The following is a 14,810-nucleotide window of genomic DNA, read 5'->3' as shown; positions in this document are numbered from 1 at the left end:
CCTTTCAAGAATTGGTTTGCTTTTATTCTGTTCTAACACATAATACAAAGTCGAAAAGAACAGTTTTGAAGTGCCTGAAACTGAGGGGAGCAGCTTTTTACCATCCTCCTCCTGAGAACCGTACACATTGGCGGTTTGGCTCTGACTCATAGAGACGCTAAATTTAAAAATCCTTTCAAATAGGGGTCAACCTTTCTCACAGCTCGCTTCATAAAAAGCCGAATGTTGAAGTGATAATGTTTGGAACAAAGAACACTTATTCTAAACATTTCGTTTGTACTAAAGAAATGACACTTGGTCTCACAGTCACGTTACTGGTGACAGCTCATACAGCCTGCACCCTCCCCCTTTAATGCACCAGAACGAAGTAAATATACATCGTTGGGAAAAATTCCTTGTCTTTTGTCAAAGGGCCCAACTGCTGTCAGCAAACATATTGTGGGAATATGAATCTGGAAACAAACAGATCATTAGAGGGTGAGTTAAGGTTTTGTGATTTAATTCTAAACATGTTGAGTGAGGGAACCAGAGATGTGCAATGCCAGGAAAACTGCTCACAAGAAGGGTTTTTTTTTCTCTAATGAAAGCTGGTATTTTTATTGAATACAAAGTGCTTTGGGTGACAAAGATGGTTACATATGGAAAATATGAAGTTCCGTTTGTTCTGGAGAATTATGAAGATCACTTGATTAGAAGTAACGTTGTGCCGATGCAAGTTTTACATTCTTTCCTTTGTGGAAATTGTTCGTCCATTTACAGAACTTTATTAACAAGGTACAACAATTTTCCGATGTTAAAAAGAGAATGCATACCCAGGACCTCTGCTTGCACAGCAAGTAGTGACTTGGGCTTCTGCAGTCACATCTCTGGTTGGATTACATCTGTGCTTTGCCCTGTTGCAGCTACAATGGGGTTGAGAAAATAAAGGTACTTCCCCGTTCAGGGCATCCTTGGTGGGAAGAGCCAACGCCGGGGTCGCAGTGCTGCCCGGCTCGCTCTGACTGCCGGAGCCGCTTGGGCTGAGGACTGTCGGGAAGCCAGGGAGCCAGAGGAGCTCTTTGGAGGTCTCTTGAGAGGACCTGGAAATAATCTGTGGAGTCCTGAGAGGGTCCCACAGTTCCCAGCGTTCTAGAGAAATGCAGTCTGACGTGGTGGGGCGGTGGGAGCACCCCAGGGGGAGGGAGGGAGCCAGGCTCCGACCCCCAGCGTGAGATGCTGCATCCCCTGGGATGGACCGAGCGCCTGCGACCAGGCTTGTGCCTCTTCTGGGCTTTCATTCTTCTGCCGCATCTCAAAGGTCCCCTCCCGTGTCTAGACACATCACTGTAGAACGGATATCCCGACCTGCCCCAGCCCCTGCTCTGCAGGGACAGTCACAAGGCAGTCTGTGTCCTTGTGTATTTTGGCAGATGCTGGAGCTTTGCTCTCTCAGGGAAACGCTGCTTTGGTCTCTCCCCTTCCTATAGCCAGACAGCTACTGTCTTGGCCCTATAGCTATTCTAATGGCAGCCTGAGCTGCTCCGCTCTACTGAAGAGGAGAAGGTTACGGCGAGGGAGCAGCAGGACATCTCTGCCTCAGAGTGCACCACCGAGCTCGCGCAGACCTGGAAGTCTTCAAAGGCTGCTCCTCTGTCCGGCACCTATCCCCCACCTATAGTCAGGCAATAGCAGCTCTGGATGCCCCTGCCGATAATGGTTTCCTGCGTGATGGCACGCTAATGAAAACTGAAAATCCCCTGAGATGATCAACCTTGTCCACCTGCCATTTCCCCTTCAGCACTGCCCAAGCACATCCTGGTTTTCCCTAAAATCCAAGGATCTACTTCCTGCGATGCTCCGAGAACAAGTATCCCGCCTGCACCATTAACTCGAACACAAATAGGATCTGAGAAAAGGGGGGAGAAAAACATTCATTTCCCAAAGTCTTTGACAAGATAGCAAAACCCTTCTCTTCCTCAGGAGCAGAAAGATGCTTTTATTGAAGCGAATGCCCCTGCAAAGCTGGCTGCAGCCCCATGAGCTGCTTGTGGCCGGGGAGACCCTCCCTGCGGGGACGGTGGACCTCAAACTTGGAGGTGACTTCATCTGCCCCCGCTGCTCATGGTGCCTTCGCTGCCCCGTGCCGGAATCTTGCCCCGTGCCGCGAGCACATCTTCTCTCGCCCGGCCCTTCGGCTGTGCTGTCTGCGGTGCGGTCAGGCTTCCAGTTATTTCAATACTGAGTTTTATATGCTGTTAATTTTATAGCGAGGCAGAGGTTGATCAATACTTTCTGCTATTTCCTGCCTTCTCTCATAACGCTGGTTCAAATTGTTATTAACAAACCAACCCCTCCCCCCAAAAGCCCCAGCCAGCTCGGTGAATCCAGCCCAGCTCTCAGGGTAGCGGTTGTGAGGGATGCACGGGATGCACCGATGCTCGTCTCAGGGTGAAGGAGCAGCTTTTTGCTGCCCTTCTTTTCCAGCTAGGACATAGCACCGATGCAGGAGGAGGCTGCGAGAGCACGGGAGCACTGTCTGGAGATGTTGGGCTGTAGCGAGAAGATACCAGATGATAGTTTCAGAAAATCCGCCCGTCGGGACCTGAGGCTGCGTTCAGAAGTGGTAATGGCCGGGATAAAGTGTTGTTTATTGCAAACAGGCATCTGCAGTGGCCTCAAAGGTCTGGATGTCCGACTGCCCTGCTACACGCATCAAAACCCCCGTTAAGAGTTTCAGCCCCAAATTCAGCCTCCAAAGCCAAGCGGTGATGGTATCACATTCGCTTTTCATTTCTATGTGGGCACCGTGCCCGTGGAGTTATAACACAGCTGATTCTGATTTTCATATAGTTCATTGTTTACTTATGACTTACTATAAAGTTGAGCTTGTCTTATTTATGAGCAGCCATGAAGATATGGGATTTCATCCACTGGGTGATGACTCATTCACTGGGTTGGACTCTTTAGCTCCTAATACGTGACATATTTTGGACTATTGGATGAACAGCATTTCTGCATGAGCCCAAATTAAATGCGATGAATGGAAATAATTAGTTATTTGTTTTTAAAATCATGTTTGTAGCTGGGTTTGTGCTGGTTCAGCTCCCGGCTCGTTCCACCGATGTGCACAAGGGCAGGATGAGTGGCCGTACGGCTACAGCAGAGAGGTGATGAGCAGCGTTTCAGGGTCAGACATCTAAACACGTCAGGGGCTTTGTTTCTGTTGCACAAGGAAAAGCTTTGCAGCGCAGGAGCATTCGATACTGCCTATGAACTTTAACGACTGCAGCATTTCTCGTGCTGCTGCAAACAATTTGAGAAACTAATTTGTAAAATCACTCATAAAAATCTCATGTTCTTTCTGTAATAATAAAGCTCCTCGGCTGGAAAAAGAAATACAAATCTTCAGAAGGAGCAGCCCAGCAGGAGAGTACTTTAGCCGCTCTTGTCTCGGGCATGCTTTCCCCTCCCGTGGGTGCGTCATGCCCAGTGAGTTCAGCGGGAAGGATTCACGCACAGTCAGAAGTATCGCCCCCGGCAACGCTCAACGACGTAAGGAAAATGAAAAGTTTTTTAAAAACCCTTTCCCCCTCCTCCTGCCCACAGCTCTCACGGATGGGACAGGTACCGCGGAAACGTCGGAGTAACCGTGTCGCAGCGAGCGGTTGTTACGGCTTACAAGTTTTCGCAGCCAGGAGCCCCGCCAGCAGAAATTTATGCCTCCATTTCAGCCGTAACGATGCTTCCCAGAGCTTTCGGCTGGCGGATGGCTGGGAGGCAGTGGCAGGGCGTGTGGGGGACTCGCCATGACCTAACCGCATTCCTGCGGCATTAGGAGATATTCCCAGGCCGCGGCAGGGGCAGCACATCCCCTTCCCTGCCTCCCGCCCGGCCGCGGGGCTTCTCGGGGCTGGGGGAGAGCAAGCGAACCCTTCTCCCGCGATGCGTTGAGGTGGCCTCCCCGCTGCGGCTTTGCGGGCGTTTTGGTCAAATTAAACTAATAACTCGTTTCGCTGGGGTTTGTCCGGTGCTGGGAGGGTGAGAGCGGGCTGCTGCCCCGCGCCGAGCGGGTTTGCGGGGAGCAGCCGTGAGGGCGGATTTGGTGCCAGCCACGGCCCCGCGGGGAAGCGTCCCGCCGCCCCGGGGGTAGGCGCCGAGTGCCGGGCCCCCGCCAGACCCCCGCTCAGCCCCGCACCGGCAGGCTCGGTCCTGCGTGGGGAACCCGCTGGCGGCGGCCGTTGCCTCGCCGTGTCCCCCCCGGCTGTGCGTTCACAGCAGAACTGGGGAGCGCGGCGGCGTTCCTAACCCTCCGGTAATGTACAGGCTTTTATCCAGCCCCGGGTTGAAGTGCCCTTTGCAGAGCCCTCTGGGGCCGTGATTGCCTTTACCGTATCCCTTCGTCCTCCAAGGCCGGCAGCTAAATGGACTTTGTGCTAATTAGTGTTTCTAAGAGCCGTCAGAGGGGTTGGGATTTGCCGGGAAGGGAAACTGAACTGTCCCAGCTGCTGCTCTCCTGCCTTGAGCCTTCTAGGCTGGAGTACAAGTGACGAAGCCATTTTCCAGTTGCACTTGACCAGTTTGCAACCACTTCATCACGCCCCCACTTTGCTACTGGAAACTTGCTGCTGTCAAGGAACCAGGGCGAGGATTTTTGCTTTGCAGAAGGAAAATTCGCCGCTGCTGTGGGGATTACAGAAAACACAGCGGGCCAGTGCCTCCCCGGGTCTGCACGTGGCTGGGCACACCACGGCCGAGGCTGGCGAAGGAGCAGGAGGAAGGCTCCTACGGGGCCGACCCAGCCCGTCACAAGGCAGGGCACGGCTGGTCCATCCGTACGCAGCTCACGGGCACCGGCAGCACCAGCGTGTTGACAGCCAGATTTGTGCTTTTCTCACAGGAGCTGAAGGCTTTCGCTGCGGAGTCATCCCAGCTACTGCTCCCAGAGAGACGGAGATAACGCAGGTGTGCTGGCGGGCATCCCGCTCAGCCCGATGCTTTGAGACACAGTCATAGCAGGAGCTTGCCAGCCAGCGATGGCTGGTGCCCAAAGGACCAAAGTCCGTGCAGAACGGAGGAAAAGCTTTACGTACAAAGTTCAACAAAAAGGAGATACATCCAAAAGACCGTTGCCGTGCAGAAAGCAGGAGAAGGGGGCTTCTTGTGGGTACGCCTGGCCCTGCTGGCGTGTGTTGCAAATCGGGGGGTGGGTCTGGTCCCCAGAGGAGCTGCCGCCACCTCCCTCCCGAGGGTCGGACCTCAGAGAGGCCAAAAGCAAACAAGGGTTATCGGAGGCGTGTGGGCGGCCACCGCGCCGTGCCCGGGCAAGAAGCCGGTGCCTCTGAGACGGCAGCGGTGATAACCCAGGGCTTTTCAGAGTTCCCTGCAGCCCTGCCCGGGCACTGGCGGGGTCCCCGCTGCCAGGGCCCTGCGGGGCTCCCACGTAGCATGACTGGCCCCGGCTGGATCGCTTCCAACCTGCTGCAACCCATGTTATCACCACGGCTGCAAAGATAAAACCGCTTACCTGAGGCTGCTGTATCTGTATCTCACTCTTCCCTCTCCCTGCTCTAACAAACCCCTTGCAGCAATGGGGCAGCTGGGACTAAGGCACAGCGACCACCCTCAAAAAAGGGTCTCAAGCCATGCCCCAACCCTGTTCCCCTGTTACATTCTGCTCTTGCTCACTCTGATTAGCAGGACTGGGCTTGGTAGGGCTCCTTTTTCCCCCCCAGCATCATTCCGGCCTCTCTGTTGGTGTTTGAACCCATAGGGAAGCCACAGCGCGTACGGCTTACAAGGTTCCTTGCTGGGAGCGCTGTACCAGATGGCTGACGTGAAGTGCAGTGCCAACTACTGCAGCATGGCTGAATTGCCCTTTGGAATACACTGTTCTTTGATTGAAAAGGATCTATTTTTACTTTTTGGTCCTTTTCAATCAGACAGCATGTGGCTGGGCTCATTCTTGGTATTATCTCCCATTTTGGGTCTCTGTCAGGCACCCAAGGAGCAAGAGGCGCCAGCTGCCCAGCTAGTTCCACCAGTAACACCTTTCTGATGCCATCTTCTCCCAGTAGCATACCTTTTATTGCTTTTTTTAGCTGGTGATTCTGGAGCTGCTTTGTAAAATCCAGGAATCACCGTTGTGAGACAAGCAGGAACCTGGGAATCACAAGTTTTGCCCTACAAGACAGGGGCAGATCTAGAGCAGAGCAGGGGTCCCCACAAACGAATCTCATGGTTTTCAGGAAAAGTTTACACCTAGAAAAGCTCCTGGGAATAGTTAAGGCACAGATTGTGCCACGGCAAGGGGTGATCTGCTCAGCTTTCTTTCTGCCCTGTCTTCTCCCATCTGGGGGCTCCAGTTTCTCCGTGGAGCCGTCCCTGGACACCCAGCCCCCCAGTTCCCGCGGGGGTCTGTGCCAGGACACACAGCCCAGGGTTTCCCGAGCTGCCACCTTCCTCCTGCCCGCCCTCGGGGTGGTGTCTTCCATTATTTTCTGTGACAGCGGCAACACCCTGCCCTTTTCCCCCGGCTGGTGCTTCTTGCACCCGTCTCCACCTTTCCTCCTCGCAGGGTGTTGCTGGGCAGAGCTCAGCCGCGGGATATTGCAATGTATTAACAGCGGAACTGACTAACAACTACACGGGGGCAACGGTGGCTTGAGGCTGGTAACTGCTGGCCAGGTCCAAGTGCTTTTCTTCCACCCTTTATTATTCCTAATTCTCACCCAAATCAATGTGATGCTGCCCACAGAGGCCTCTGCCATTCCTTCTGGTTCTGCAACATGTTTAAAAGGTTAGCTCCTTTTCAAGCAGCGAAATGGCCCCAAATATATGGCCTCACATGTACAACCGTTTATGGAGGAAGTTAAGTACCCTAATGGCTTGGCTGGATCAAGATCAGGCTGCCAGCGCCGCACCGGGCTGAGCAGCAGAACAATGCGTGGCCCTTGTGTCCTTACGTGCCAGCCAAGGCTTATCAGCCCATGTAGGGGCTAATAAAGTAGCTTTCAAAATGAGTCAGTAGACTTAAGCCTTCTTACGCAAGATTTCTGTCTGGGAATATTTTTGTGAGAAATGTTTAAAAAAAAGAAAGGAGAGTGACTTCGGCCTTTTGCAGAAAGCGAAGGCACTTAAAGCGTTTTTTTGGTTGATTATTCACCATCATGAGAAGACTGCAATGGGGATGGTAGATATGAGCGCTGTGCAGCATCATGCTTTTCTTCTGAAATAGCCGGGATGTGCATGTTTTCACTCACTCCATGCACTGGCATTCTCATCCGCGTGGCTGCCGCATCCTGGAGCGCGTGCCAGGAGAGCCGAATGACCTCCCCCTTTGGCTGCACGTAGGTCAACAGTGTTGTTTATGTCACACAGAAGGGCTTTGGTTTGTTTAAAAAATGTACGCTGTTGCCCTGGAAAGCGTTCCTTCCTACGCTTCATCCAGCTGTCCCGAGGAGGAGCTCGGCCACTCCTCTGCAGTCAATCACAACTATTCATCTGTACCCCAGGTTAAAACAACTCCCGAAGAGTAACCGGGGAACGCCTGGAATTCTGTGCAGTCCACGAGATCTGGCAGATGTGAGATGTTTTATTCTGATTTTACACCATCAGCCCTGCAAGCTCCAACTCACAGCGTAAAAACACAAGAAAAGAAGCACAAATCCCAAGAAAAATGGGCGTACCATCTTAGGAAGAGAGCCTCAGTTACTCTGAATGCGAACACAAGCAGTAGGTAAAGCTGGAAGTAAGCACAAAAATGTCTAATGAGGCCCGTGCCTGCGGTATCTGATAGGGGCAGGAAGCTGTGATCAGCTGCACACTGGAGCATTGTGTGGCTTTGTATAGGATCTGACTTCCCAGGTCATGAAATCAGATCCTGAGTTATTTTTAAAATGAGTTGCTATTTCAAATTATTTTTCAACTTCATGTTTGATATGTCAAGTCACATTTATTTGGGTAAGCTATGTTTCGCTTGGACACCCACAGCGTGGCCATTGCTGCATTCCTGGTGCTCCGTGGGGGTTCTGGCTGAGAGCAAGCGCTGCCGTGGGGATGTTTGTACTGCCAGACATCGTCCTCAGGTACCAACACAACTTTTATTTGGATTTTGCAAAAAAAGAGATGCCTATCCATGGCTGTGAGTATACATTTTTTCACTTAAAAGCATCTTCACAAGTTAGAAGATTAAACACCCTGCAGCAGTTTATCTATCAGAAAAATAGAATAACCTAGAAAAATAGATGAACTTTGCAGCATTTCCATAGGAACAAGCAGGGAGGGTATTTTGGACAAACAAGGCCAATTCCTGCATCAGACACGGTCTCAGGGAATGCCCTGTCCTTGCTCTTCCAGTATGTGCTAAGTGGATACCAGTTTGGTTGTCTCCTCTGACTTCAGCTGCCACAGGATAGCAAAAAGCACGAGCAGCCTTGCTCTTGGGCCATCTGCAGCCTGTGTCAAACCCAGAGCTTTAAATTCCAGCTGCGAGTCTCCCTGGGATCCAAAGCAAGAGCAGCACTGTAAGTTCTGGCAAAGCGCTGTGTTTGCCAGATGGATGGCTGCTTTTGGCACCAGTTTCAGCTTCTGTATACATATATAATGCAGCAAGACCTCTATGTACAGAAGAAAAATCATATTCTTCCAGACATGGAGAGCTGAAAAAAATGCCCCAGACACAACTACTACTACAAGCAACTGTTGCCACAATAGACTTTTGAATGATAAATTCAATACAAATTCCAGGACAAGTTTTCTATTTTTCAGCATATTTCTAGAGATTTCTCTGCCTAAAGACATCCTTCTGTCTGATTTGGACTGAACTGCTGCTGTGTGCTCTTGTATTGCTGTCTTCCCTGGATAACAGAGGTAGGAGGAAAAAAGAAGATGGAAAAACTCAGAACAAGTTGTATCAAATGTCCTAGCCAATATTCGTATAATGCAGAACTTCTTTGCCTTCCATAGAGCTGCTGAATAAGGAAAATGCAATCCATGACGCAAGCCATTTAATTCATGCTTTGACTTGAACGACTTGTCTCAGTTTTGCTTCGCTTGGTAGAGATCATGGTAACGAAAGGAGAGGCTTAATGACTACTTCATCAATTGAGAAGAAACACTTCTATTGTCTTTTAAAACACAGTAAACAGCGTACCCGGTGAAGAAAATGTGCGGTGTGTTTGGAAACCTTTGACGCGGGAGGCTGGGTGCTGCTCCCAGTGACCTGGCTGTGACTGCTGAGCCAGGATCAGTGCTGCTGGCTGCACGGCAAAGCCATTTATGGTCACTTAGTCATGAAATCCCATCGAGTTACGGTGTCTGCGGCTTCTGAAAACCCAAACCTTTAACTACTTTGAGTCTCAGCTTCTCTATCGTTAATGTTACTGGCTGAGTGCTGGATTAGCGGATGAGTCTCCCCGCGGCGCTGCGAGGATTAGCATCTGCACAGTGTTTTGAATGTGCTATAATTTATTTTACGGCATTTGTTGCGCATGGCTTTTGTTGCAACGCACAATGCTGTCCTGTGTTTGGATAAGGCTATTATGTGCCAAAAACTTATAAATATTTAAAATCTCCTGATAAATTTCTAAAGCTACCCGCGTGCTATAGCCTATGGCCCAGTTATTCCTTTTCTAAGCCATTGCCCTGACAACTCCCAAGCTTCAACAGCCCCGAGGTACAAACCCTCAGGGTGCTGCAGCTTTGACAGAACCTTTGGAAAGGATGGAGGCATCTCGCTGGCTTTTCACCACATGTTTCTGCTGAGATGTAATGCATCTTCAATGTCATTTGTGTGGGTTTAGCTGTAGTGTGGGAAAAAATCAGTGCTCCTCGTGTACTAGCAGCACCACTGAAGTCTTTAAAAGATGACGTTTCTAGCTGTACTGATCCTCAGAGAGGCAATACCTGAACCAGGATCTGCCAGTGGTAGAGAAAAGCCCTTCCACCTGCAAAGTCTCAGCCCTGAATGCTCAGCCACGGCCAATTCCTGCTCTAAACAAAATGTGCAGATGTTGGATTAACATTCGATATTATTCTTGTCCTCTTACGATAAAAGCAAGCTGTTGCTGAATAATGTGTCAAGCAGAGAGCACATACAGTGTCCCAAATGGTCGGGATCACTCATAAATAGCCGATGATTTGGAGGAATCCAAGAACATATTATCACATGAGACTGTGATACCCTGAAGCAGACCTCAGACTTCATTAGTCACCCCATCATGCGCTGCCTGTCCACTGATGTCAGCGAGGGCCCGCGCCGCCGCTCCCCACACCCTTCTGCTTTTGCAAGCCAGGCTTAAGCAGACCTTTCCTGAATGAAACAGCTGGTGGTCAGAGCTGCTATTTCTCCCTGCTCTCAGGATGCTCCAGAAAACTAATGGCAAGTGTCCACCGCGGAGTCCCATGGTACACTTCCAGGGCCCCCAAAGATGTGATAAATAATCTGTGCTGAGATTAAATTTCCATTAAGGATTATCACTGATCCCAGCAAGAGCAGCAGCAGACCTGTAAAGGCCGGCCAACTTTTATTTATCTTTACAGTTTAAACTATGCTCCTAGTTTTTTTTATTCCTGCCTACAAAGCAACTCCCTGTAAATGCACAGAGCCTAATGCCATATTCTGGTTTGAGAGACATTCTTCAATATCTTTTTGCTAAAAATAGGGAAACCAAATGCCATTACAATTCAGCCCATTTGTCAAGGCTGCATTTTCAAATGCAAAATATTCTGAACAGTTCTATGATAAAGCAGTAAGCATTTGGCAGTGGAAGACCTCTGCTGCTGAATAAACAGGGTCTTTTTAAGTCCAGCCTTGCAGTGAATTATCATAAAGAGGGAGGAAGAGTATTTTTAAAACAGTGGAAAAAATTCAATGCTGTGTTTTTGCAACTGCTTACAGAGAACCAAAAAAGCAATGACTGTGTTCTTCCTTCCTTATATCTGCATCTAGTGAGCAAAGGAAGAGCCAGGATGGAAAGATCCTCATCATACAGGACAAATCAAAAGAAAAAAGTATATCTGCCCCAGTGCGTAGTGTTGAAATCTCCCTCCCTCTCTGCATATATACATATGTCCACACAAACATCTACCCGTATAAATATACACATAAGGTATTTCTGCAAGGTATACATTACCTCATTTGTAATAATATACAGTACCAAGACAGTATTCCAGCAAGTACAGATTCATGGGTTAGCTTGTTTTTACTTCTCTGCCTCCTGATGAAACTTGAAACACATGTTCACTTGTGTCAAAGTGCCTTCCAACTTCATTTCAAAGGAAATCCAGTTTTTCAGGCCAAACATGACCCCAGGAAGAATCTGATCACAGAGCAGCACAAGGCGACTCTCATCGGTAGAGGCGGACAAGGCACCGATGCCAGAGGAACTGCCCGGCGCAGTGGTCACTGCCACAGCCGGGTGCCACGCTTGTGGCCAGGCAGCTCCCAGACACGGTGCCTCTCCCGATCTCAAACACCCATGTGGGCGATGGGGTGCACACAGGGGCTGTCCCCCTCCGCTGCCCGTCAACCAGAAACGTTACTCAGACCACAGCTGGGAGGGTCATCTGTGAATGGGAAGGAAGGAAGGAGGGAAGGAAGGAAACAAGATCTGTTCCTCAGAGCAGAAATTATTTTGCTTTTTTTCATTCTCTTCCCATAAAGCAGTCTTTGTTTCCCAATAATCGTGAAAGCAATCGGGATGCAAAAGGCCGAATTATGTTCAAAAGCCCTGTGATGTGCAGGGAAGGGCAGCTGTGAGATGGGCTGCTGCGTCCAGACCACCAGCATCCCACTGACCCCGCACGGTCCCGAGCAGCAACAGCCCCGGCTGTGCCGCTGCCCTTCTCCCGAGGCTGGCAGGGTGAGCTGGGCTTACAGCTCCATGCCAGCGCTTTGCTGAGCACTTCACATCTGGTTTAGTGCCTCAGTGCTTCTGGTGGGATGGACGGATGGATGATGAAGTGGTGCAAAACCACTCAAAGAAACCGCTGTCCTGTGTGCACAGAGCATGTCATTGCACAATACGTTGTTGGGATGAAAATTTTCTCTGCTGGGTCTATGGAACAAATGATCCTTATTGAAAACTTCAGCTAAGAATTTAAGTTAGAAATTAAGGTCCTGATACTGATTCTGCCTTTTCCCTGTTTAATTTTTATTCACTTGTCACAGAAAAAAATGGCTGAAGCTTCAACTTTCAGTGTGGCACGGGCACAAAACGATATTAAAGAGAGTGTGCATTACTAAGTGTGGGAGTGGAAAGGAACTGAAATTAAAATGTTATAAGCAATCAGCTAACCTGGATGTGGAATGGTTGCTAAGGAGTCCCAACCCAGGCCAAAGTCAATAAGCAATTAGCATCTATTAAAAGATGAAATATAGGATGATGGGAGAACAGCCCTTGAAAAAAGGCTCAGCTCCACGTTTGCAGCCTGCTTTCCCCAGGGCTGGACCAGCCTGTGCTGACGGCAGAGAGCTGCTCGCGGAGGCACAACCTGCCCCGGCTGGGGCACCGCTCTGGCCTGTCGCTGGTTTTGCTCTGTAAATAAAATCCCGCAGTTAAAGTCAGTTTTTATTTGAATCCTTCTTGCTGCTTGGCTCAATAATTTGAGGAAAGGGCAGTGGCTGCTGTACCATGAGATACACCTCATCGTTTCAGTATATTACGTCTGATCTCCGATTTCTTTGACCACTTTAAAACAGGAAGCGATGCTGGTTGGGGAGCAGTGGAAGTTTAGGCATAAGTCCCACTTTACCACGCCTTCATCTTTGCTTCTTTCTCATTTTCTTGTGAAGAAATTTATCTAATATAACTTAGTGGAAGTTTAGGCATAACTCCCACTTTACCACACCTACATCTTTGCTTCTTTCTCATTTTCTTGCGAACAAATTTATCTAATATAACTTAGTCTGGGGGAAGGAGCTGTTAGGTCACTGGAGAGAAACCACGGTGCCACGGCTTACTAAAGGCATTAGAATAAAACCCTTGAAAGAAAATAATTGGAAAACTGTATTCTAATTTTAGTGGAGAGTGGCTATGGTAATTTAATTAAATTAGACTTTATTGATTGTGTTTTAATGGATTTGCTTTCTCTGACAGACTCCCGCATCTTTCAGTGTGACAGCTTTGATGTAAATAGATACGCACGCGTACACTTCGCTCGAAATCGGTGGAGCAGCTCCTGGTAGCAAAGCCAAGGCTGTAAGTATGGGCAGGATCAGTCCCCGAGGGCAGGGCGAGCGGGTGGGCACGGGCTTCCCTCGGGGCAGGGACACGCAGGGACACCTCACGGCAGCTTTCACTGGCCCCGTAAGTGTCATGAGACGTCTGGGCAACCTGCACAAAGTCGGCACGTAGCAACTGCAGATGGGGCAGTTCTGTTGACTCTTTGCTGTCATCGGATGAGTCAGCGGCAAGTCACAGCCTCGTATGTCGGCAGGGAGCGGCAGGCCAGGAAATCAGTCACAGAAAGTGGGGGGGAAAGGAGAGAAACCCCCGAGAATTCCAGCCTTACTTGACCGCTTCTTGAAGTTTCACTGTTCTTTAAATGGCCGATAAAATCCTGCGTCCCAGCAGAGAGGGTGCTACCCCTTAGCAGCGTGCCGCACCTCTTGCGAGCACCACCAACCCCCCCGGCCCGGGCCGTACTTCGCCCGGCGCTCCGGGCGGCCGCAGCCTTTTACCGACGTGCCGAAGCGAATCCCACCCAGCCCGCAGAGATCAGGCTCCGCTGTGCAGGGCCCCACCGCGGAGTCCCCCCCAGCAGCCCCCCGGCCGGCGGCACTGCCTTTGCTGCAGGAGGGGTGCCGACCCGCCCGGGGGTGCGCACACGCCGCCTCCACGGCCAGGTGAGGGTCGGTCCGGCGGGGACCTCCCGTCCCCGCCGAGGGAGGGAAAGGCGACGGCGCTGCCAGCCCGGTACCCGCGCAGCTCCCCCCCCCCTACCCCCCCGGGGCCGGTACGGCGGGGCGCGGGAGGCTGATGCAGCCGAGGGCGTGCCGTTCCCGGCGGATAAAGGCCGGGCGGCGGCGCGGGGCCCGCGCAGAGCCGGGGAGCGGCGCGGAGCGGGCGGGCCGAGGCAGCGGGGGCGGCTGCGGGACCAGGCGCAGGAGCGGGGCCGCCGCTTGAGCGCCGCGCTCCCTCCCCGCAGGCGGGCGGGCGCGGCCGGGCGGGGCGCGGGCGGAGCGGAGCGGAGCGCGGCGGCGGAGGAGGCGGAGCGGGGCCGCGCCATGAGCACGCAGGCGCGGAGCCAGGGCGGTCGCAGAGCGGCGGATCCCGACGGCGAGATGCCGGCCACCGAGAAGGACCTGGCGGAGGACGCGCCCTGGAAGCGGATCCAGCAGAACACCTTCACCCGCTGGTGCAACGAGCACCTGCGCTGCGTCAACAAGCGCATCGGCAACCTGCAGCACGACCTGAGCGACGGGCTGCGCCTCATCGCCCTCCTGGAGGTGCTGAGCCAGAAGCGCATGTACCGCAAGTACCACCAGCGGCCCACCTTCCGCCAGATGCAGCTGGAGAACGTCTCGGTGGCCCTCGAGTTCCTGGAGCGGGAGAGCATCAAGCTGGTCTCCATCGGTGAGTGCATCCCCAGCGGGTGGCTTTGGGGCTTTTTTTCCTCGTTTGGTTGTGGGCTGTTTTGGTTTTGTTTTTTTTTTTCCCCTGCGCCGGACCTTTGCATCACAAAGCGTGGATGGGTTCGGGGCGCTGGGCGGCCGTGGGGTGCTCCCCGGGGCTGCGGGGGTGCTGCTTTTCTTTCTTTCTTTCTTTGGAGCGTAAGCTTTGGGGGTGTAGCGCGGAGTTGGTCTAAAGCTGCGTGTGCCATAGGGCTGC

At 51.6% G+C, this 14,810-nt stretch overlaps 1 protein-coding gene across 4 annotated transcripts in view; it reads left to right on the top strand.

Moving 5' to 3' along the window:
• The window catches only part of FLNB (filamin B), an 89,271-nt gene that overhangs the window by 1,254 nt on the left and 73,207 nt on the right, over positions 1–14,810 (top strand). For 2 of the 4 annotated variants that reach the window (XM_075053313.1, XM_075053311.1), the window contains exon 1: positions 13,581–14,555. In XM_075053313.1, coding sequence (XP_074909414.1) covers positions 14,207–14,555 — 349 coding nt within the window. In that variant the 5' untranslated portion in view covers positions 13,581–14,206. Of the gene's footprint in view, positions 1–13,076; positions 13,179–13,579; positions 14,556–14,810 lie in introns of those variants that run through there. The other 2 variants (XM_075053314.1, XM_075053315.1) reach the window with 2 other exon arrangements.

This window comes from Buteo buteo, chromosome 21, assembly GCF_964188355.1.
Source record: "Buteo buteo chromosome 21, bButBut1.hap1.1, whole genome shotgun sequence".
Classification (NCBI taxonomy): Eukaryota; Metazoa; Chordata; class Aves; order Accipitriformes; family Accipitridae; genus Buteo; species Buteo buteo.
This window is presented reverse-complemented; position numbering and strand designations above follow the sequence as displayed.